The following is a 25058-nucleotide window of genomic DNA, read 5'->3' on the forward strand; positions in this document are numbered from 1 at the left end:
ACCAAAATACTGTAAACACGCACACACATGCGCACACACACACACACACACACACACACACACACACACACACACACACACACACACACACACACACACACACACACACACACACACACACACACACACACACACACACACACACACACACACACACACACACACACACACACAGTATATGACACAAACCTCACTCGTCCATGCCTGCTAAACATAGAGACAAAGGAAAGTATTTGTATACTTGGCAGGCTAACTTCCTTTGATTGCAGCAGTGTTGCTGTAGGAAACAATGCGCATGGACTATTTATACACCAAGGAGAAAGAGAATTCCTCTTAGAGGAAAGCTCAGAGGAGCCAGGCTATTTAGAGACTTACACTGTCCAATCCTCCATTTTAATTCAACTCTGAGTGTACAAAATATTTGCACACTCTCAGAGTCACAAATGAGTAAATTAACGCTGAGGATTTTACTATGTGCTGACTGATTGGGTGACTGAATGCTTTACTGCAGTGGTTCTCAACCTTTTCAGGCTGTGACCCCCCCAAAATAATCATATCTGATTCTGAACTGGGGACCCCCCACCCTGACAAGCACTTGGAATGTAGGAGTTGAGGCATTCCATTTAGTTTGACTCGGTTCCACAGTTAAATATTGTGAAAATAGCTTTTTTAATTTGTTTTTTATTTGACAATTTGGCCAATGTTTGTTTTTTATAGTATAGTTTTTGACTACTTTTGATGCAGTAATGGTCTTTTTCTTTTTTTGAGGTATTAAAAAGGTCTTAAAAGTCCTTAAATTGTAATTTCACCCTCCCCTGGGGGGTCTCGACCCACAGGTTGAGAACCACTGCTTTACTGTACTCTTCACTTGAACAGTAGCAGATATACGATTCCTTAGAACAGTAATCTTTGTACAACAAGGAAAGGTAAATCCACTGCAAAATGCAAACTGCAAAATGACCAACATTTCAATCTGATGGCTAATCTCCCGAGCCACAATTAAGGTCTTTACACACGACACCATGATGAATAAACAATAAGAAAATCGATTGGAAGTAATTATTACTATTCATATAGTTCATACAGGTTGCTGCCTTTATTTGCAGTGAAAAATCTATCTTGTTCTGAATACTTGTAATATTTGCGTTCTGTGTAGATGTAGGCTACTCATGAATGACACAAACAACAGTTCAAAAATATATTAGATTTTGATTTGACTACCAAAGATTAGTCTAATGCCTGCTCCACAAAGACGCATACCAGTGCACACACAATTTTGTTCTAGGCACATGACCTTTCACCTCTGAGGTGTCGGGGGAATTAGTGGGTCACAAAGTACGTTAATGGCAGACTTGGAGACAGATGAACAACGCACACACACACACGCGCGTGCACACATGTGCTTACTGTACGAGTAGACAGACACGCAAACATGAATATACATATTCATATTTTTGGGCGACTTAATCCGATCGCATGGAAAAGGAAAAGCCCCTGGTGTAAGGACCTTTACTGTACGTACGTCTCTCCTGTCTGAAAAGTGCCCAGTCAACCACTTCAACCCTAGCATCCCTATTCTGGGCATGTCATAATAGGCGAACATTTGGCAAAAATAGCATATAGATCTGCTATTTTTAACGAACAGATTTGATACAAGGAGGGAACCAAGTATAGAGCCCTGGGGGACCCCGTTCACCGAAGTATAGGGTTTAAAATGGTTAAAGAGCAACAAATCCCTGCTCGCTAAACCCACCCAAGCCCGACCTTCATTAGCATAGCTAACAAACTCCCTGAAAGAGCAACATTGGAGGGCGAGGACAATGGTGGAGTCTATTAAAGGGGGGAGAGGAGAGGAGGGGAGAGAGCTATTGTTCTGGACTGATTTAGCCCCTCGGTGTCACCCTGCAACTGTTGTCACTTCTAAGTTTAGCCGGGCGGCCTGGAGGGGACAAGGAGAAGGAGTAGAAGGAGGTGGAGGGGATGAGGGGAGAAGAGATGGAGGGATGAAGGGCCATGGAGGAGAGTGATGGAGTAGAGAGGCAGAGTGGAGGATGAAGGGCGGCGTATGTACACAACAAAATCTGGAGTATTCATTTAACCACATGAACCCTAGCTTCCCTAGACTGGGAATGAACATTTGATATAGAGGAGCAGCCAAAGTAGAGAGCCCTGGGGGACCCCAGTCAACTAAGAATATAGGGTTTATAAGGTTGTACAAAGTGACCCAAAGGGTCTATGACAGCCGCAGGTCTGTATCCCATATACACCTTCTCACCTTAGTCCCTCAGATTTCGTATTACCTCAAATAAACAAAAACGTGAGAGAGTGGTGAGGGACGAGTGAAAACACTCTGGAAACGGAGCCGTAACGGCAGCAGAGGCCGTCAGCCTTTAAAAAGACGACAGAGGGTACAGCGAGTAGCGATGAACAGTAGATCATTATCAGAGACTAAATTAGCGTTGAACCAAGACACGACGAGAAACAAAAGAGGGAGACAGTCGGAGGAGGAGATAGATTAGCCCAGCTGTTGGCTCATAAAGCGTCCGTGGGGTGAGGCGCTAAGCCCCCCAGTGAAAGCAGAGCTTAGGTGGGTGACACAGGGCAGCAGACCCTGCTCGGCCCGCTGTGGCCTCCGGCACAGGGCCCGAGCCAAAGCAAAGACACATGGATAAACAGTGGGAGATGAAGCTCCATGCCTGCAAAGCCCACAGGGCTAAGACGGCCGGCCAGGCGGGCGGGCAGGCAGGCGGGCAGGCGTCAACCACAGACCCCCCCCACTCACCCCTCAAGCCAGGAGTGGAGACAGGAGGGGGTAAGGCTTAAGGCTTGGCTCGATAGCAGGACTGACAAGGGAGTGGGTGGTATGGTAGACATTGTCTCAGTCAAGTCAATGAGTTCATCAGAAAGAATGTGGATTTATATACACTGGGGGTTGGCTCAAGGGACTATGAAGAGAATTACATTGGTTCTTGGCATGCACAAACAGAATTTTCACGCGCACACACACACACACACACGCACGCACGCACGCACGCACGCACGCACGCACGCACGCACGCACGCACGCACGCACGCACGCACGCACGCACGCACGCACGCACGCACGCACGCACGCACGCACGCACGCACGCACGCACGCACGCACGCACGCACGCACGCACGCACGCACGCACACACAAACACGCACGCACGCACACACGCGTATGCATACACACAAACCTGCACACTTGCATATACATATCAACACACATCGCAAAAGAAAGGCACCTTAATTGAGCAATTACGTCGGACCCACGCGTTGCCCTGCGCGCAAAAAACTCAGAGCGCAATCCATCTCTCAAGCTGCGGCCTTACGCTGACCCCTGGTTAGCACTGCGAGCCCTCTCTGGGAGCCGTGGAAAGCCCCACGATAACAAGGTCATGAGTGGGAGGTGAGTGCCCTCTCCACCGCTACAGTAGGACCAGCAGCACCCACGGTCTTTAACCCGCTGGATTTCACACACTACCCTCATCCGTGACCTCGCCGTAGAGAGGCATTAACAGCTGCTATTTTATGAGCTTCCCAATGTGACAAAGCACAGTGTATATCCACCAGCCATATATTCATGAGTCATATTTTCAGAAGCAAAGTACTTATTCAGCTTGATCCATGGAGGAGAAAGGAAGTGCATTATTGTGTTGGCATAGTGATAAGTCAACGGTGTCAAAGTCTTCTGGTAAGCCTTATGTAAGGACTTATCTATCTCTCGTATAAAATAAGCGGTTGCACATCATAGTGTAGGCGGACCATAAATTGTTTATTTGATGAGGAATAGGAAAAGACACAATGTTTGCATTTTGATGCTGGAATGCATTTATATTTAATTGGGTTTGTTTCTTGAATTGTTACCTTGTTGGTTGATACTTGTCATAAAGGTGGTGGGGGGTGTTACAGTGAAACTGTTGCGTTGTTTAACTCTGGTTGTCTGCTTGTCTTCTGTTAAATGGCTGGGGTTCCACCAACTGATTACAAATGACACACACAGACACACACACACACACACACACACACACACACACACACACACACACACACACACACACACACACACACACACACACACACACACACACACACACACACACACACACACACACACACACACACACACACACACACACACACACACACATCCTCATTATAATTTACAATCTGATCTTTTGAAGGAAGCACGAGCATTGTCTGTCAAGGTCGAGTATTGTTTACATACTGTATGTTGTAAGGAGTTTTTGACATCTGATGAATCTCAGCGCTGCAAAACAATGTACACCTCAGAACAAGCGATGATAATGTCAGTACAGTATCTCTTTAATACATCTGCCCTGTCTCTTATTCTGTCCATTTTGTCCTAACAGGGTTTCCTTGAGTACTAAATCTACTTAGGATTTATTGTTTCTTATTATTTCTCATCACTGGAAATTATAATCCTTTCAACTAATCCCCCCCTCTTCCTCCTCCCTCCCTTTGGCTCATATCATATTCATCAAGATCATCCTCTCTGACAAAGCAAGAACTTTACGCCACCCCGGTGGAAGGTCTAAAGAGATCCTGCCCTGGAAACAGGGGGTTTCTTCCCAATCAAATCAGGTTCCTCTGATGTAATCAAGACGAGACACCAAAGACAACGACATAATCTCCCCGGGACATGCCTGCCTTGCTTGTGTGTTATTAAAAAAATGAGGAGAAACAAATCTTTAGATTGAAAGACTGGAAAAATGGAATTATAATAAATCTGTACAGAAACTGGGGCAAGGTTGGATAAAGCCTTCAGATATGGATGGGGGACAAATCTTCACACCACTGTTTGTGAGTGCATGTGTGCACAACACATGCCTATGCTTGTATTTATTGTAGATGTGTGCTTGAGCGTTTGAGGTTTTTATGAAAAAACATTTTTATACTTTTATACTCTTTAGACTCAAAGGTCAGCTGGTTTCGGTCAATGCCACTGCCAACCCCCACTACAGTCCTGGGCCCTGCGGAGAGGGGAGACAACCAGCCTAACCACTTCTTTCCACCTGACGGCGAGGAACTTCACTGGGAGAGAGCGCAGCACTCATGGAGGTTCACTCAATCTATCCCAGCCCCCTGCTGAACAGGTGCCATAACTAACCAATAGGAGTCGCTAGTGCAGAAACAAGGATACAATCACCTGCTGGGTTACCACCTGTGAACACTGCCAATTGTTTTTGTTGGAGTGCGCGGCTAAGCCGAAGTGACCAATACTAGGCGGGATCCAACCCGGGCCTCTGTGGTGGTGGGTGATCCATTTACTTCTATGCCAACTGGATGCCCCTGAGATTATTTCTGTATAGAAACTGACCATTTAGGCATTTACAGTAGCAGATGCTCTTATAGAGTGTGACTTACAAGTGTGAGATCAGAGTAAATGGCATTTTTGAGTGGTGCCAGCCACTCCTACACTTGACCATGTGTGTGCGTCCGTCCATCCGTCCGTTTGAGCACGGCCTCAACAGCTGCAGCTGATTGCAACACAAGGATGCAACCAGTTACACTAATTCAAAGGCACCACTCTCTTCACACTGGGTGTGATTTTTAAAACAACTTTACGCTTCAAAGACACTTGGATACCATGTAAACATCCATCCTAGCATCTGTCTAAACAACATGCTATCTAAGTAACATTTGTGGTTAAGCAAAAACAAGTCAAAATAAACATGTGAACAAGTAACTAACATTACAAAATGTCTGTTTAGTATAACTAGCAAATATCAAAATAGACAAGAAGTGATGCAGGGAATGAGGAGGTGAGTTTTCACATTGCGGTGGAAAATGGGAATAAGTCTTCAGTCAAATAATATAAGAAAGAGGCAAAGAAATAGAAAATTGCCGATCTACAACCTCACAATGCCTCGCAAGGAGTAGGACTTGTAGATCTGCTATTTTCACAATATTTATCTGTGGAACCGAGTCAAACTAAATTGAATGCCTCAACTCTTACATTCCAAGTGCTTGTCAGGGTGGTTTGATTGAAATTGATTGAAATTTTTATTAGGCAAAAGAATGTAAAACAACACAGTTACATTTATAATGCTTTTGTCTAAAAGGTCCGGCCAAAAAAGTCCTTGCGGACTTGTTTCCGTTGGGGTCCTTGAGTTAATTTCATAGACATATATAGTAGCAACCAAACAGTTCAAAAATCAACATGAAAATACAGATAATACAGAAAAAGTACCACTATGTACAAAAAAAGCATTTAAAAATATATGTACAAAAAGAAAGGGGGGGGGAAGCATGGAAAAATAAAAAATTATATACAAAAAAAGCATGAGGAAATACAAAATATGTACAAAAAGAGGAGGGGGGGGGGGTCGTCTGTCTACAGGGAAACTGGTACTAGCTCCTCTTTCGACCTCCAGAAAGATGGGTTTTTAGGGCTGTTTTGAATGAGCCCAGCGAACTGCATTTTTTGAGGGATGGGGTTAGACTATTCCATTCCTTGGTGGCTGTGCTATAGAAGGAGAGGGGGGTGAGTCCCCAGTTCAAATATGATTCTTTTGGGGCATCAAGGCCTGAAAAGGTTGAGAACCACTGATCTAAGTGAGCGGGAATGGTTGTGGGGTTGGATCATGTCTTGAAGGTAAGGGGGTGCCATGCCCTTGATGGCATTGTAGGACATCACCAATGTTTTCTAACGGGTGTGGGCAGCAACTGGAAGCCAGTAGGAATTTAAATGTGAGTAAGTTACTGGAGGCACAGCACAGAAGGCTCTACTAGCAACCTATGGCCAGCAGGTGTATGTGTGGTTCCAGCAATGAGGTGAGTGACCCACCATGACTTCATGAACGTAAATAAGGTACACTTACAGCTAACATCCACTTGATGGCACACAAGGTCAAAAATGTGAACACCAGCAATTTAGGGGCTTTGTTGTTGTGATATTCTTCTTTTCTTTTCTTTTTATTTATTGAATTTGACAAGTACAACGGTACTGTATCTAATGTCTATTAGATGTCATCTAATAGAACACAAAAGTACACAAGTTACTGTATGATTAGACATTCAAGTGTAAACATTTAAAATTAGGCCTTTCCCAATCATGGAATTGTCCAACATTGAGTCAATTAATTAATTTGGGCAAATATCTGGGAAGGAAGCATTCATTTTGACAAGATTGGAAGTATCGGAATGATTTTGGGAGATTACATTTTTTCACACAGTTAACTGAAACTACAAAATATATGATATTCTTCTTTTTTTAGGTGAGGAACAAAATTATCAATGACCAATTTTCGGCATTAATAATAATTATACTTTATATATAAAATAATTATGCATAAATTATGTCATTCTGTTAGTACATACTGTATCAACTGCTCTACTCAGATGTCTGGATAGTTTCTTCTTGTGCATTCTGGGCCTTCACCACCAGGTGACAACATTGGACTGCAATGGAAACACAGCATGGACGCTATAGTTTAGCCTCAAGTGTACAGTACAGAAACAAAATGAGTGCATGTACTGTATGACTGTTTGAGCACATACAATTGTGTTGTAATGTAAAATATAAATTGTCTTTATGGCAGAATAATGTACCAGATAGGCTAACGGGTTGATTGAAAATTACAATTAAAAGACAATAATAAGCATTAAATGCATATGAAAACAGATTGTGTAGAAATGTAGAATAAATCTACAATGAAAATGCAATATCATAGAACTGTTCTCCCGAAGAAAACTCACATTTCTGACAACCGTAACAACTTTTAACCAGGCGTCCTGTGTGGAAACGTAAATACGTTTTCAACCTAACAACTGTCTACCTGTGTGCTGTGTGTACAGTACAGATATGTACAATTTCGTATGAATATAGATTTTGTCAATAAAAATGTCAATCAATCAGACCAACAAACATTTTGTCCTAACAACAGGGTTTCCTTGAGTACTAAATCTATTTAGGATTTATTCAGAAATAGTGAAAATAGCTAATCTACAAGCTCAAAGCGTGTCACGATACGATGCATTGTGATCTAAATAAATTGACTATTCTCGCAGAATGTTCATCCCAGAATAGGGACCCTATGGATTCATGTGGTTAAGTGGTATGCAGATATGTGGGCACTTTTTGGCACTATAAAGAACTCTTGGATATTTTGGGAAAACTGGGAACTATTTTGGGGTATAACTGGGCACTATTGGAGCCTACTTCGTTTTAGTGCCCAGTCTTCTCCAGTGCCCACTCTGCTTTAGTGCTCAGGTTTCTCCAGAGACCAGTTTGTTTTAGTACCCAGTTCACATTCGCATAAGCAACACACTCAACCCCTAAGGGCTCCAGTCAAGGGAATTATCAGATTTGAAGGAACATGATTGATTGAATGATTTATTAGTTAAAAATTTAAACAGCACGGGGTACTGTAAAACATTTCGGCTTAAAAGGATAACAAAGTCCTGTGAACTTGTTTCCAGTGTGGTCATGTGTATTTCTTGTAGATCGTACATCAACAAAGACATTGAAAGCAATTTAAAAATGATCACATTATGTTGTCCAGTGAGAGGCCAAACCCTGGCATATCAGAGTACATGTTTTACAATTTCAGCTCCATAGGATCTATTCCCACAGATGATGTTGGCAGCAGAGATGGTGAACCTGCCCCTAGCTGTCATTTGTGTTGAGGGGGGGGGGGTATGAATATTTACTAACATAAATCCTGACTTAACCCGGCCTCTTGATACATTTTAAAGGCAGATCAAATCTTGGGCCGATATTTGTAGTTAGTTGACCTGTAGGCCTACGTGTACAGGTAACACAGGATAACGCAGGTCGTGTCCAAGACGTAGCTCTTGGGGAGATATTATGGGGGAGATATTATGCTTTTGGTGTTCATGCAGAGCCACTCTGCAATGTAGTTTTTAACCTGTAGGCTACAGGAAAACAAACACGTCTACACTTGGCACAGCAGCACAACTGGTCATTACATTAACTACCAAAGGTTGGAGTCCTGTTCGTGTTCACTTCTGTCCTGCTGAATCAACTTACTCAAAATGTAAAATGTAAAAAAAAAAAAAATGTAATCACACTTTGCAGTGTTCTAAAATATTCACTTCACCCATTGTGAAAACAAAAATGGGGGCGGGGACAGGCTGACACATAGGCCCACCTGGCAACTCATGGAAGTTGGTGCCTAGATTTGGAATTTGAAGATGACCTAATTTAAGGCCAGGCACCACTAGGCCACCACTTCCATTGCATCTGCTATTGCACATGGTTACGTAACAGTTGCAAACCTCCCTGCCAAAAGCACATTGGATATGATCTACTGGCAGGGCGGATCCTGGCACCCCCTTAATGACCCCCCTGGTGATTGTAGCGACGGGGCACGTCGTTTGTCACATGCAGATGCTGTGAACCGTGACTTGGACCCCGGTGACGTGACGGACCTTAAAGGGAGGACAAGCACAATCTATCTTCACTTTACCTTGTGGAATATAAAGCCGCTTCGAAGGGCACTCGGAAGACCTTGGAAGCAACAATGAAGGAACAAATCGAGGGGATCGAGAGGTTTGACAGTCCCGCTAAAGGACGAGGTCTGCGGGTGACCAAGCCGTTCAAAATGGGAGAACTTCTCTTCTCCTGCCCACCCTACACGTGCGTCCTCTCGGTTAAAGAGAGGGGGAACTACTGCGAGGCATGCTTTGCTAGGTATTTACTTCAAAGAAGCAATTATTGTGTGGCATGCATATTCTAACTTATTTCCTTTCTATGTGCATTAATAGGCCTAGTAGCCTAGGCCACTGTTTCCCAAACACTGGGTCGGGACCCAATTGTGGGTCACGGACACATGGGTCACGAGTAAATAATTAATAATCCCCTAAACAATGTCATGAATTAAAAACAAATTCAATGAGTTTCTCTTTTGGGTCTTCAGCTAAAAAGGTTGAGAACCACTGGCCTAGGCTATAATCTGCCCATCCAGTGCAGTCTTTACACATGCGTAATGGGAACGTCAATATTTAGACCTATACCCTACAGTTTACTGTCTGTATCAGTTCATTTGATTCAGTTCCTGACAGTCCAGCTAGCACTTGTTAAACAAACACGAATTCAGACCACGCTGTTTCACTGTCAAGCAAGCCAGTTCATTTGCGAGTGATTCTTAATATAGACTAGCAACCCAACCCCCATACTGCATTCCAAAAAGTAAAATGTCATGTGTAAATCTATTTAGGAGATGTGGCTCATCTTTCGCTGTGTCACTTTCTGATGTGCATAGGTAGTGTTGACTCCAACAGTCAGTCTAGCAATGAAATGAATGGTAAGCCCTGTATTAAACAACATTAAACTCACCAACATTGCAGCTGTACGGAAAGCTTGAATTATCCTCTTATCTGCTAAGTTTTTGTTTCATAAAAATCCACCGTAGACATGTTGAGCTACTTTCTGTCAATAAATTCCGTGCAGGTGATTATTTTTCGAAGTGTTCGAGTTTGGAAGCGCTCGTTGGAAATCACTCAATGGTCCTGTGCGTACCACCTGTAGGCCTAGTAGGCAGCAGGAAACGCGTTGCGTTATTGAAAACGAGCAGTTCCAAACTCCAACACTTAAAATAATCACCTGTACGGAATTTATTGACAGAAAGTAGCTCACAACTTTTTTTAATGAAACAAAAAATGTGCAGATAGAGGATCATTAAAGCTTTCTGTACAGCTGCAAATAATGTTGGTGAGTTTTAACGTCGTTTAATACAATCATAGGACTTTTCTGTTTGGGTGTATGCCTGGGCTGTCAAGGGTTGGTATTGCAATTTGCAACTCTAGATTCCAGATATTATTATTGCGGCTATGGTAGGCCTACATAAAAAGGCCCTTCAATGTTTTGTCATTAAGGTACTATTTATTTTGTTAAACTGAGTGTTAAATATCTCCAACACTTTAGTGAACAGGAAATGCATTTTCAGGTTGGTATACTGTCTACTAATTGCATCCAATCAGTAGAGAGAACACATAGGGCCTGCACAGGATGCAGGATAAACAAGTGAATTTTTAAGTGATGACAGACACAATTGAAACTCAAACTCAAAAATGTAAGTTTATAAATGTGTTCTCTTTCCTGATTGGCTGAAAATGTCAACCCACCTTAACATATTCTGTTTATTAAAGAGCTAGAAAGACAAGGGGCCCTTGATATTGAACAAACACTGTAGTAGGCCTAATGGTTACTATCTGAATATATTTTATTGCTCTCTGGTGTCCACAGTTTCTTTTTTAAATACAAAATGACTATCCTTTTTTTGTCAGGGCTGGTATGATTATAGGAATAGGCTGAAAGGCTATGTAAGATGCAAGTGTAATAGTCAATAATGCAACAAAGACTTGACAAATGACTGCATATAATATTTAGTAATTGTGTTTAGAAAATGTAATCCTGTATAAAAGCTTAAAAAGGATAACAATGACACTGTGTTTGGGGACAAAAACATTCACCTTCCTTTTGCATGATCGAAAAAGCTATGACTTGGCTAAAGCTATGATGGATGCCATGTTAATGACTGACATTGTAATTTCATTTACATACTGTACACTGCAGCTGGGCCGCATAATCCACAAGTATAGAAATTATGCAATTAGACTATGCTATACATTTTTTAAATGCTATTTTGCGAGAGTCTGCCTTTACAAACAATCTGATGTTAAGCATTTCACTTCAAATTTGCTTAGAGTGCTGTATTTAATTGACTGAGATCTTTGAACAAGCTCTGAGAAGGTATGAAATGGCACCTGTATGAAATCTTCGGAATAATTGTGAATGATGTTGTTTATAGTTGCAAGTACAGTTAATTCTCGTTCCCCATGAATCAGCTCTGGCCCTGAGGAGGACCCAGCAAACCCGCAGTTTACGTCTAGATGTGCAAACGGGCTATTTTGTTCGGTTTATTTGAATAGTGACATACATAGTGCTTTGACAATTTTGAATACACAAATCATGTGTTGCAACATAGTGTTTGTAGCTTATGCAAATTTTCAACACCTGTCCCTATAAGAGGGCTTAAGGAAAATAATACTAGATATAAAAAAAAGCAGAATTTGACATTTTAAACTTGGGAGACCAGGTTTGTGATTGATTGAATACTTTATTAGTCAACAATGTAAACAGCACGTAGTACAGTCAACTAAAAGGATAACACAAAGTCCTGGGGACGTTTCCATTGTAGTCCTATGCATGTGTATATGTAGGTTAAATGAACAACTTAGTAGAATGGTAAATTAGCAATCTTGAACAATAGTAGAATGGGAACCTACTGTAGCAATAATACAGACTCCCAGGAATAGAGCTGAGAGCTACATTTTCAAACCGTCATTGGCAGTAGTAAGCTACTTCGGTGATATGGTTTAAATGATTGATGAGATTTATTCCTCTCTAGAAGATTTCTATGAATTTCATCATAAATTGTCATAACTTCCACATGTTGGACTCTTGCTGCTATATGTGACCTTTGTATTTATTGTAGCATAAAATTAAAGTTGTTTTGCTTTGGATCAGTAAAACGGGCAACAAACCGATCCATTCAAGACTGCTCAAGCCAGGGTTTGGCTTGACTCTGCACTAAGCACAGTGGAAGCAACCCACCTCAAAGCTGCGTTTTGGGGCTGTTCTGTTGTCCCCATACTACAAGTGCTGCTGCTATGCACTGTTTGGGATGATTGAATTGACCTGGGCTGTTGGGCTGTTGTGTTTGTTTGGTGGAGCAGACAGCTGGTCTACCATAAGGTCAGCTCTATTAATACTACAGAAGGGTTGAAAGCCTGTGGACTCTGTCGTTTACGATGGGAGGAACTCCTGCGAACAACTGCTGCTCCCTGGGAGGAATGGAGACAAATGTAAGAGTGGTGTCTTTTTCTGTTCTGAGGGGATAATCTACCCCAAGACAGATTTCACATCATTCTTATGTTGTTATTGGTCTGTATAATGTGTATTCATATTTTCTTTAATATTTTCTTTAAAAAAAAAATACATTTCTCTATGTTGGGTTGGAAGTTAATCTGGTGCACTGGAGTACCTAAGCACAATGCTATCTTGGTGCGCGTGCATGCCTGTGTGTGTGCAAACAATCAATACATCCATCCAAGAGCATAATGTAAACACATATGTTGTAACATGCTGCTCATTAAAACCTAATGTTTGTTTATTCATAGGAAACAGGGCTTGGCGCATTGTGGAAAGTGCAGGAAAGCCTTCTATTGCAATGTCAGCTGCCAGGTAGGAAACGAGTGGAGGAGGAGGAGGAAGAAGGGGGTTAATGACTGCAGGAATTTGAAGTTGCTTACATTATTGATTGTTAATTTGTTCTAGTCAGAAACATAAACAGCACATGGTACAGTAAGACATTAGGCTAAAAGGATAACACAGAAAAGTCCTGAGGATGTATGGCTTTGTTTCATATCTGATACAGAACACTTCTAATTGAGTATAAAACAGAAACGTAGAATGGAATTTGATTGATCAAACATGGAAGCTCACCTTGGTTTCACTGTGGATCAATGAGAAACAAAACGCAGCAGAAACATTTTTTATCCTGGGACAGGACAGCAGATTAGAGCTCCACCAATGCCAAATTTGTGGGCCCGATGCTGATCTCGATTTCCGAGCGTCCTAGACCACCGATTGCATTTATAATTTTTTTCTAATCAATTTGAAAAACTTAAGATTTTATCAAAGTTTATATTTGAGAACATAGTTTTAAATTAAGTAAACGTTAATATATGAAAATAACATTTAATTTTAATGATACAATTAACAAGGAAATGAGTAAATGTACACGCATGAACTTTATTTAACCACTTAGGCTAAGCCCTGAGCCCACAGTAGACATGCAAAGATCTGACTCGGGTGGAGAAGAGATTCCGTGGGTTAATTAAAGATGTATAGCTTTGTGTGACATGAAGATATGAGAAGAGGGTAAGGAAAGACAGGGCAGTCAAGGACGGGACCAGTGTATACTGAGCATTGTGTTGAGTGGCATAGCACTGTCATGCTACTGTACATACTGTACATAGTTTAGACTCCCTATAGACCAACTGTTAAGCAGTATTTGTGGGTGAGTTTAATTTTGGTGTTACTGTATACCAGGCAACATGCTTGTACTGTTAATGTCATGCTCGTACACAGACATACATAAATGAAAGACATCCACAATTTTATAACCGGCTTCAGCTGTTTACGTTACCTGTGAAAATGGCTGCTGTGAAAAGGGTCAGTTTATGTCTCAAGCATCATGATGTTAACTTGCTAAATGTTTTTTTGTGTGTGTCAGAAAGGGGACTGGGCTATGCACAAGCTGGAGTGCTCAGCAATTATTGCGTATGGTCCAAAATGGTGTCCATCAGAGTCAGTCCGCGTGGTGGCCAGGATCCTTGGCAAAAAGGTGAGTGGGGGGTCTTTCTTGAAAAAAAAAATTCCAACACTGTTCCTAATCATGAAATACGAATTATTGGCCTATTGTCTCACGAGCCAGACTGTTGCCTCCCACAATTTTCAAATGCTTCCATCATAAATTCTGGAGCACGGAGGCTCCCCCGGCTTCTGTTTTGTCTTTACAGTCTTGCAAATTTGTCCTAATATAAATCAAAATAATCAAAGCATATATATAGCTTGCTGCCTATCGGAAATGGAAATTCTAAAATAAAATGTAAAGATATTTTAAGATATATTTTCGTGAACAGAAATGACGAACAGATTACAGCTTCCGTTCTCGGCTTTCGGGAGGTATAGATCCGGACTCCATATAGCATTCGGAGATTGTGGAATAGTTGTCTGGCTACGCGAGACTAGGTCTATTGCTACTTACTCATTGTGCACACTGGCCAAGAACAGCTACTGAAAGTGTCTAAGCGGAAGTACAAAAAGTACCGTCCAGGGAAGTTACATTGATACTGCAGATCTGTTTACATGTCCAGGGCATAAAAACCATGTTGTAATTGGTCGAAAAAGATAGCTTCTGGTGGAAGCGCATACAATAGTCCCGCCCCATAGACACTTTCTGATGACTGCTGGTATAGAGGGAAAAGTATGTATTGTTTTGTTATGTAAACACAGGGCAAACTTACATACTATGCCTTTAAGTTCTGATTCTGGGGACAGAAAGCAGACCTGTCCCAGATGACCTGCGAGGTCTGGGTGGATGGTTCATGATAGCTCAAGATCAGAAATGTATTTTGGCCTTAAACCATTCAGTGCTTTATAAACCAACAGTAGCATTTTGAAATCAATTATTTGACAATTCTTCTTCTTATTAATATTATCACTAAAGGACATGAATGATATGTGATGGGTATAAGTACAGATTGCTTACAACTGATGAACTATCTGTCATTATTGAATTGATTTGTATTAACTGCCGTATATAGAAGTAACCTTTGTGCATTTGTTTAAATAAAGATATTAAGAAGTGTAGAATATTTTTTTTACCAATGCTTAATTTGTCTTCTTTCTACAGAAGGCACAGAAAGAAAGATCTGCATCTGAGAAGCTTATGCTGGTTGGAGAGATGCAATCACGTAAGGGATCACTCAACAGAAACACACAAACATGCGCGCACATGGGCACATTCGAATCTGTGTTCATTTAATTTAATTCATTTGTAACTAAGAAAGAGGAAACATTTTGCCAAATGTTTTTGTTTTTCCAAGATTTCTTGAAAATAACAGAGCTTGTAGATTCATTATTTTCAAATAGCTGATGTATCTAGATTTAAAGTGCCTAAACTGATTGGGACCTCCGGAACCCCCTCAAGGACCACCTGGGGGTCCCCGGGCCCCACTTTGAGAAGCACTGGTCTGGCAGTAGCAAAGCATTCCACACTATCTATGTATACATTAGTGTTAGCGTCAGCCTCTGGAGAATTATTTCCCAGTTCCATTCAGCTTGCAGGAGACAGAGGTTCTTCTGTTTTAATTTTGAACAAAACAAAAACAATGTATCCTACAGACCTCTGTCTGTCTCGTCGCTGTCGGGCACGAACATCTTAATCTTTTATGTGTGTGTGTGTGTGTGTGTGTGTGTGTGTGTGTGTGTGTGCACGCGCAAGCATGTACACACTAAAATGGTGAGTGCTGCTTAAACTCATGAGAGTGCATAAATGAACACTGAGGATTCTACTGTGTATGTGTGTGGAGCCTGTTTGTAAAGTGTGTGTGTATGTGTGGAGAGTTCAGTTTGCCCACAAGACGCTGAGTCAGTGTGCGGTCGCTGATGTGGTATAAATGGCCTCTAGTGTTACAGGAGGTCTCTATATCGCTCTCATCTCTCCTTCACCTCTTTGAGATTCATTGCATTGTAGGAATTGCAAGAAGGAACGTACTGCAACTTCTCTCTTTGGGCACGCAGAACAACATGTCCCATTTATTTCACACACTCACTCATACTGACAACACAACAACACACCTGTTCAGTATTGTCTCTAATCAGACCCCCCCACTCTCTTAAAGAGCCCGTGGTGAATTATGCCCCAAGACATCCCTATTCTGGGCATGTCATAATAGGCAAACATTCGCAGAAAATGGCCAGTCTACAAGCTCACATATTGGCTATTATCGCCAGAGGTTTGGTGTAGAGGGAAAATGTCAAAAGGCCCCTGTAGTATAGACCCGTGGGGAACTCCGGTGTATTTCTATACTGTGCACATGGGTACATTTTACACTTTCAGTTAAATTAACACTAAATCTTTTCCGCGTATACAAACCAGATGTGGACAACGAGAGGAAATCGAATTACGAGGCTGACATCGCCGCCCTGCATCACTTCTATTCCAAACACCTGGACTTCCCTGATCACCATGACCTGATTTCACTCTTCTCCCAGGTAGTGTGAAGACAAACACGTAGTTGTTGTCCAGCGGAAACCTTGTATGTACAAAACTGTTACTTTACAGGATACAGGAAATGGGGGGGAACCCGTGTTCCAGTGGATGCAATGTAATTATTATTTAGTCACAAGCTCTTTTAAAAATTGTTCATTGGTTCAAAGTTTATAAAACCCATGGACAGACTTTACCACTTTCAATCTGGCATCCCTATTTTGGGCATGCCATTTAGGTAAAGAAAATTCAAAAATCAAGTAGCGAAAATAGCTGATCTACGATCACTGTGAGCAAAAAAACTAAACAAAATAGAAGAAATATGGAGATGCAAGGTTTCTGCCTGACAGCAACAATATACTGCGTGCGCACACACATAGAGAGATATAGATATATAATTTAGATAGATTGATAGCTCTCTCTCTCGTGATGTCATAACTATGCTCTGTCATTCAGGCTCTGTTTAGTGATGCTCATAATATCAGCTTGTAACTTTTGCTGTCTGCTACTGCGACACAGAATCGCATTAGTACGCACTGACCACTTTCTCACCTGTCTAGCACTCATGGATTCTGCAACGCTAACCATCTGCCGGCGATTTCTCAACTAACTCACTGCAGATAATTATACATGAGAAGAAGAATAACGACCAAATTGTTATCCAACAGGTGTGAATACATTAGTAGGATTAGTAATGGTTCCTCTCTCTGTGCAACAGGTTGCTTGTAATGGCTTCACAGTGGAGGATGAGGAATTGTCCCATATGGGTACTTCAGTCTACCCAGAGTAAGAACACACACACACGCATGCGCGCACACACACACACACACACACACACACACACACACACACACACACACACACACACACACACAGAGTTAAATCCTCATCAATGTAACCACTTAAACCCTATATATACTTATCATGTCAGTAAACTATAAACGAATGCCATGCTACACTATGCCTTTCAATGTAAAAACCATTAAAACAATGCCATGCTACACTATATTGACAAATGTAAAAAAAACATAAACAAAAGGCTATGCTACACTATGTCGTCAAATGTAAAAACCATAAACAAAATGCCATGCTACACTATGTCGCCAATGTAATTTATTTTTAAATGCCATGTTACACTATGTTGTCCAATGTAAAAAAAAACATTAAATAACATACCATGTTACACTATATCGTCCAATGTAAAAAAAAACACTAAGTAACATGCCATGCTACACTATGTCGTCCAATGTAAAAAAAAAACATTAAATAACTGTCGTCCACTGTAAAAAAAAACATTTTAAATGCCATTCTACACTACAGTATTATACTACAGCAATAATGTGTGGTTGCCAAGTTTCACCTGGACTTGTCTCATGGCACACCAGTGTGCCTCTGCACAATGTTTGAGAACCACAGCCCTAGAATAGGTAAATTGGGACATTAGAATAACAAAATTATGAGGAAGAACAATGAGTGAGGAGTGCACAGCTTGCTCTCCTCTTTATAGAGCGAATAAACAACAAAGGAGTCAAGGACAACTGATAGGCTTACATTTGCAAAGATTAAATGAATTTATTGACTTGATGCCGTTTGGATTTACATAATAGTCTAGACTTGTTTCTCTACCACTGTGCTTATTTAAAATTGAATTATCTTCAAGTCACTGTTGTATCACTAACATAACGAGACACTGTAACCTGTCTTTATTGGTTATTTTTACCCCCTTCCATTCTCAACTTCATTTGAATGTTTGATTTTATTATTTTATTAAGTAAATACAATGTTGTTGTTGTTTTTCAAACATGGAAGAGAGAGGCATGAATGAGCTCAGTAACATAACACACACTCTCTCTCTCTTCTCCATTCCTGTTTACCTTCTCTCCCCATCACCCTCTCTCCCCTCAGTGTTGCCCTCATAAACCACAGCTGTCTACCTAGTGTAATTGTCACATACAAGGGAGTGGCAGCAGAAGTGCGGGCAGTACAGGCTCTGAAGCCTGGTGACGAGGTGAGGATAGGAGACAGCTGCACAGGGATGTTATGTGTGTGGATTGGGGACACGGTATGTGTTACAAGGGGGTAGGGGATGATGCAACACATTTGCCATTCATATTTGCTGAACCAGATGTCATTGTAGATTTAAGTAAGTTGATAAGTAAGCAAGCGTTGTAGATTTGATTAAACCCACTCCCTGTCCCAAACAAAACCGGAAGGGTGTTCCCCCAAAAATGTAAAAGGTACATATTGAAATCCAAGTTGATGTTAGTGTAACAGCTAATACAGTACAATTACTTTTTTCTCGTATTAATTGTGAACAATTATGAGACAGCAACCGTGTGGTAATGTGAAAATAATGTGACCCCCCCCTGGCCATAAGAATTAAGTATTCTCTGTGGCCATGATATGAGTAAATAAAATGATATGGCATGAGACAGAGTGTGTTTCAGGAATGTTCCTGGTGACTTCCCATAAGGATATCTAAGTTTAAAACATAGGTAGGATCAGGATGTCAGGGTTTTGGTGGAGCAGCAGTCAGGTCATTGTGGCAAGACAACGCTTTTGAGGAACGGCTGTGTGTGTGTGTGTGTGTGTGGGGGGGGGGGGACTGTGTGAAGGGAGATCGTTTTTTGTTTAGGTTCAGACAGACAAGCAGCAGACGCAACACAACAGCTGATTAAAGAGTCTGCAGGGTTATTTTTAGACCCACCGTTTCAACCAGCTGGTCTTAACCACTTTAAACCTGGCATCCCTATTTTGGGCATGGGTGAAAAGTTTCCAAAGATTTAAAACATTTTCTAAAATGGCAAAAGAATTGCATAACTACAAGCTCACACAACACGTCGAGAGCTATTTTTGCTATTCGTCATACAGCAAGGTGCAGTATATAGGCCTTTATGGTTAAGAGTTATGCAGCTCTTTGGTTCTGAAGTACTATTCACATGTCTGTGTGTGTGTGTGTGTGTGTGTGTTCCTGTGCCTTCCAAAGGTGATGATCAGCTACATAGACCTTCTATACCCAACAGAAGACAGAAACGACCGGTTAAGAGACGGTTACTACTTCACCTGTGACTGCAGGGAATGTAAAACTAAGTCCAAAGTAAGTAATGAAAAACCAAGACTGAAAACTAAAAACTGACAAAATAGAATGACCCTTACAGTTCAGTTCAGATTTTTTTAATGTCCGGTAAGGGAATTTGGATGTGCAAATTGTAAACACGGAGATAAAAACCTTAGAACATAGTTTTAGTTTAGTTTATTCCCTAACCTTTTCAACTCGAAACCCAAAAGTGAAATTTGGTGTCTGCACGGGACCCAAATGTGCAAAAATACATGACTATTATTATTATTAATCACTTAAGCCCTATTTTTCAGTAAATGAAGAATATTTTTTGAACATTTCTGAGAATCTTTTGAAACATGTTTTAAATAAAAATAAACAAACAAACAGGGCATCAGTACTGATAGATGAATCATCACCTCAACGCACACACAAGAGCACAGCAGTATTGATAGATCATTGATAACAGAATTATCCTAGTTCACAAGCGGCTAATGTTCCTCAACTCTAACATCTTCTCTCCTTGGTCTCAGGACAAGGCCAAGCTCAAAGTGCGTAAGCGGAAAAGTCCCATTGCTCCAGACGTCATCAGTAACATGGTCTGCTACGCTAAGAATATCACGGGACAGTTCCGAGCAGCCAAGAACGAGAAAAATATCCTTTTGTAAGATGAGGTTTTCACACCCACAACACCCTGCGTTTTAGCGTTCCTTGCGCCATTGATCGTCTAAATAGCGCCCGGAGACATGCTGTACCTGTTCTTGAAAAGCCTATCAAGCGTCTCCCTTTCGCGTTGACTTTCAAAAGATAGTTTTAAGTTAAGAGTAAGAAGGCTTGAACAAGCAATATACTGTGTATTGTCAGCTAAGCGCTGAACAAACTGTATGCACATACAACCTATACTTGTTCTGCAAGAGCCTCTTTGCTCTGAAAATGTGCTCTCAAAACCAACATATATGTAAAGAAATGCATTTAGTGTGTGTGTGTGTGTGTGTGTGTGTGTGTGATAGTATATGGCATGTTATTTGTGTTACTTTACCGTATGACACCCAAATGCTCAAATAATTCAGTACACAAATACATATTTATTATTTCACTCAAAGCTGTTGAATGAACAAAGTAGCTTCCCACAAAGGGATAGTTCACCCAAAAAAATACTTATTTCCTATCAATTACACACCCCATGAAGCCTTGAATTCATGGAGAGGTTTTTGTTTTTGTCACATTCCTGAGCCAATAATTTGATGACCGGCGGATAGACGCTAATGACTCAAAGTTGACACTTTGAGTCTCCTACCGGCAGTGGTGTAATGGTGATTTTTTTTTTTCCCCCCCTGCCGGTGGCGTGCACCATGCCGTGCTATACATGTACGTGCGTGTGAATAAATACTGGCCACACACCGTGGTGTCCCGTCCAACGACCAAAACACCACTGCCCACCGGAGCCGCCACCGGTCATCAAATTATTGGCTTAGGAATGCAACAAAAACTAAAAGATCTCCATGCATTCAAGTCTCCATGGGGTGTGTAACACAGACATATAAAGGTAGACGCCTCCTTCGGCTCTGAGGCGTGCGTATCTCGGCCGTACTTCCACTTCCTTCCGCTTCAGCAGGGCAAGCTGGAAACTTCCGTGTGCGTCACAGAAGGGGGGCGTTCGGTAGGCCAATCAGAGGCAGGTGGGGCGGGTCTTTTCTTAAGAGGCAGCCGCGCAGCAACTACTCAGTTAGACGCGCTGTGATTGGCCAGTAGTCAACGCGCTGTGATTGGCCAGTAGTCAAGTAGCCCTGCGGAAGAGCCTTGTATTGAGATACCAGTCGCTCCAATGAACTGCAGAGGCCAATGAGGTATCTAGGTTTCTATATCTATGGTGTGTAATCGATAGAAAAAAGTCATTTTGGGGGTGAACTATCCCTTTAACAATAGCTTTTCAACTTCAGCCTGTGCCATTGCATCCTTGACTCTCTTGCACCCCCTAGCGATTTGCTGGAGATGTGTGAACAGTCCCTGGAAAAGATGGGAACTGTGTTTGGTGACTCCAACGTGTACATGCTCCACATGCTGTACCAGGCCATGGGGGTGTGTCTCTACATGTGCGATTGGAATGGTGCGATCAACTATGGCGAGAAGATCGCGAAACCTTACAGGTACTACAACTGCCTGGAATGGCCAACATCTCAAAACCTAGCGGGAGCGAGTCATAGGACTGGGCTATTGACCGAAAATATATTAAAATCGATATTTACAGACCCAATGGCTGACTTAATCTTGCTCATGTAGGTTAATTGAATAATCGAGAAGCTTTTTTTTTAAACGCATATATTTTTCTTATATCAATGAATTAACTATTTGATTAGATTTTTTTAATAATCGACTAAATCGATTGTCTGATTAACCACTTAACCCTGTATTATACTTCAGTGTACAATGGTGGTGTACAAAAAGAGATCTTGTAGCCGAGCTACAAGATCACACGCTATTATTATTTTTTTTTATAATCGTTCATTAATCGTAATCGGGATATTGATTTTTTTATCATAGCCATATCGCCCAGCTAGTCATACCTTATAGTCACTGTGCAAATCCTCCTTGTCCTGTGCAGTGAGCTGTATCCACCATACTCTTTGAATGTGTCCTCCATCTACCTGAAGTTGGCTAGACTGTACATGTGCGTGGAAAAACCACTCACGGCCCTGACTGCTTTCAAGAAGGTAATGATTTACCACGCTAGTCTGAAAGACTCGCAGTGGGTTGCTGAACATTTTCAAATACAGTGCATCAGTTTCTATACAATACAGTTGCTACATATCAACTTACTATGTAGCCACTAATTGTTGTGAACAAAAGTGAAGAATATTAGATTGTGTGTACATTGCTCCAGCTGCTCAAGTGTGTATGTGTATTGTATTTACAGGCAAGATCCATCATGGAGGTGGCTCATGGGAAGGATCATCCGTACCTGGAAGAGCTAAATAAAGAGATGGAAAAGCTCTGAATGACGAGAAGCGCACCTAAAACAATGTCAACTTAAAGCAGTGGTTCCCAACCTTTTCTGGATCAGGGCACACTTGAAAATCTTGAAAGCGTTCGTGGCCCACCTATCTGACCACTTAACACGGCAGCTGATAGTTGTGAAGAGGTCAGATGGGTTGGCTGTGTGCATTTTTAGAGTATGTTTATTTTAAGGATCTATCGATGGATTGTGTTCGCTAAGTTCCTATTTATTGGTATCACAAAGAAAACTCAGTCAGGACTCATTTAAAGGTTTAAAGGAAAAATACTGTGACTTTTTTTTTTACATTAAGTTTTTATATTATCATTAACTCTCTGTGCCAAGCCCAGAGTTATCCCGAGTTTTCTCTGAATACCCTCCCTGCCAGAACGAGAAATCCCGAGTTTTTACTTTTTACTGTGGTCGCGCTATTCTGTTTATTTTTCATGATCACTTTCACTTTCTGATTCCTTCAGACTCATTGGGTTCCGGTTTCATGACGCAGATTCCGTTTCCGGTTCTCTTTTTTTTCCCGCTGTCATTTTCGGCCAGAATAGGGAAACACACGGTTTTTCACACGGTATAAAAAACTAACGGAGAGCTCCACTTCTATAATCTATAGTCTGGGTGACGAACAGTCATCGCCGTCGTGTATCACATCGTATTTTTGGCCGATCGGAGAATCTGCGACCATGTCACATCGGTTTATGACGTATGCACTGTTTGGGCCTGTTTGGGGGGGGCGAGCGAGTCAGCGAGGTGATCAATGTGTCTATTTGCTGCTCTCTGCTGGTAGAACTGTCGTATGTGTTTAAAACCGCAATCAGACAATTTATTTGAATGAAAATTAAAAAAAAAAAAAAACACGCAAATCGCTGGCACTGGGGGAGTACTTCATGAAAATACTCTTGGCAGTGAAAGAGTTAAAATCATAGTGTTTTGCCAATTATTTTGGGGCCCACTTGCAATATCCTCATGTCCCACCAGTGGTCCCCGGCCCTCAGCTTGAGAATCAACTCTAAAGATCAGAAGATCTGTGTAAAGATACTGACAGTCAGCACACAGTTGTTTGATTCCACTATTTATTCCATTACTTTATTCTTTGTTTGTTTATTTGAGAGGGGTAGCATATATTGATGAACAATGCGATCTGAAACGGTACAGTACAGTTAAGAAAGCAGTGTAAGCAAGAGTTGGCTAGAATGTTAATTTTCATCTTCAGTCCCTGACATACAACAATCCTATCCTGCGTATGGTCTGAGCCCATATATGACAAGGCCCCCGTCACTGTTACCCCGTTTTCACATAGCCAAAGTGCATGAAGTATAGTGGAATTTTTCACAGATCGGATCAGCGGTGCGACGTTGGTAAAGAAGGGGGGGGCTGCGTAGTGGCCCGAGCTTCTAGTAAAACAAAATACCACAAAACATAATACAATACAAGTTAAAACAGAAATACAAAACAAGTACAGGAAAGTGTATACATAAATACAATATTTGGTCCGCTTTTTACCCTCTACGAGGGTCACCAAATATGGCTTCACCAGAAATAGCTGATCTACAAGCTCACAACGCATCGTTCAAGTGGTTAATAGAGCTTGCCGTCTGTTTTAAGAACAGACTCAAAATATAGCAACGTGAATGATGCCAAAATAATGTATTCAAAGTCTGTACAACTCAGACCTTGTGATGGCCTGGTGATTTAGCCGTGCTGCTGCTGGCGACTTTTTTAATAACTTTGTTTTGTGTTTACTATGACAAGTTCTTTACGGTTATCAAAAATGATCCGTTTCGGAACTGAAATATACTGCCGCATACATGCACACCCACAACCCATGTAATCCTCTTGGCACTAGTAGAAACCTCAACTATAACAAAACAGTACATAATACAGACTTCAGGTGAAAACAAACTCGCTCACAAACTGTCAAGAAGAGACGCCACTATTTAGTTCAGAAGACATTGGACTTTTTTTTGATGACTGCGTTATCAGCTTTGCCAGATTCTCATGTTCAGTTTCCAGTGAGCTGAGAGCCTCCTCAGTCAGGTCCTGAACATGATTTATCAGAAACACACTGACCTCCTTCATAACCTCCTCCACCGTGTCAGCCTGAGCTCTCTGGTTCTCCACCGCCTTCCTCAGGTCCTCATTCAGTGT

The 25058-nt window shown here is 41.5% G+C and overlaps 1 protein-coding gene across 1 annotated transcript; it reads left to right on the plus strand.

Annotated features, from left to right (window-relative positions):
- The first annotated feature begins 9429 nt into the window (after positions 1-9429).
- LOC308103216 (N-lysine methyltransferase SMYD2-like) lies at positions 9430-23191 on the plus strand. The gene is made up of 12 exons (XM_080453113.1): positions 9430-9701; positions 13193-13256; positions 14311-14421; positions 15493-15553; positions 16741-16856; positions 17570-17637; positions 18757-18859; positions 19838-19948; positions 20443-20563; positions 21882-22056; positions 22512-22620; positions 22824-23191. Exons 1-12 carry the CDS (start codon positions 9532-9534, stop codon positions 22902-22904), a joined length of 1290 nt encoding a protein of 429 aa, XP_080309239.1. The 5' UTR covers positions 9430-9531; the 3' UTR covers positions 22905-23191.
- Positions 23192-25058: the final 1867 nt, after the last annotated feature.

This window comes from Gymnoscopelus braueri (assembly GCF_963280865.1).
Source record: "Gymnoscopelus braueri genome assembly, chromosome: 16".
Classification (NCBI taxonomy): domain Eukaryota; kingdom Metazoa; phylum Chordata; class Actinopteri; order Myctophiformes; family Myctophidae; genus Gymnoscopelus; species Gymnoscopelus braueri.

Coding starts and splice junctions, on each gene's coding strand:
- LOC308103216 (XM_080453113.1), top strand. CDS start 9,532: ATGAAGGAACAAATCGAGGGGATCGAGAGGTTTGACAGTCCCGCTAAA. Junction 15,554..16,740: donor GGTTGGAGAGATGCAATCAC/GTAAGGGATCAC, acceptor TATACAAACCAG/ATGTGGACAACGAGAGGAAA. Junction 17,638..18,756: donor GGTACTTCAGTCTACCCAGA/GTAAGAACACAC, acceptor CTCTCCCCTCAG/TGTTGCCCTCATAAACCACA.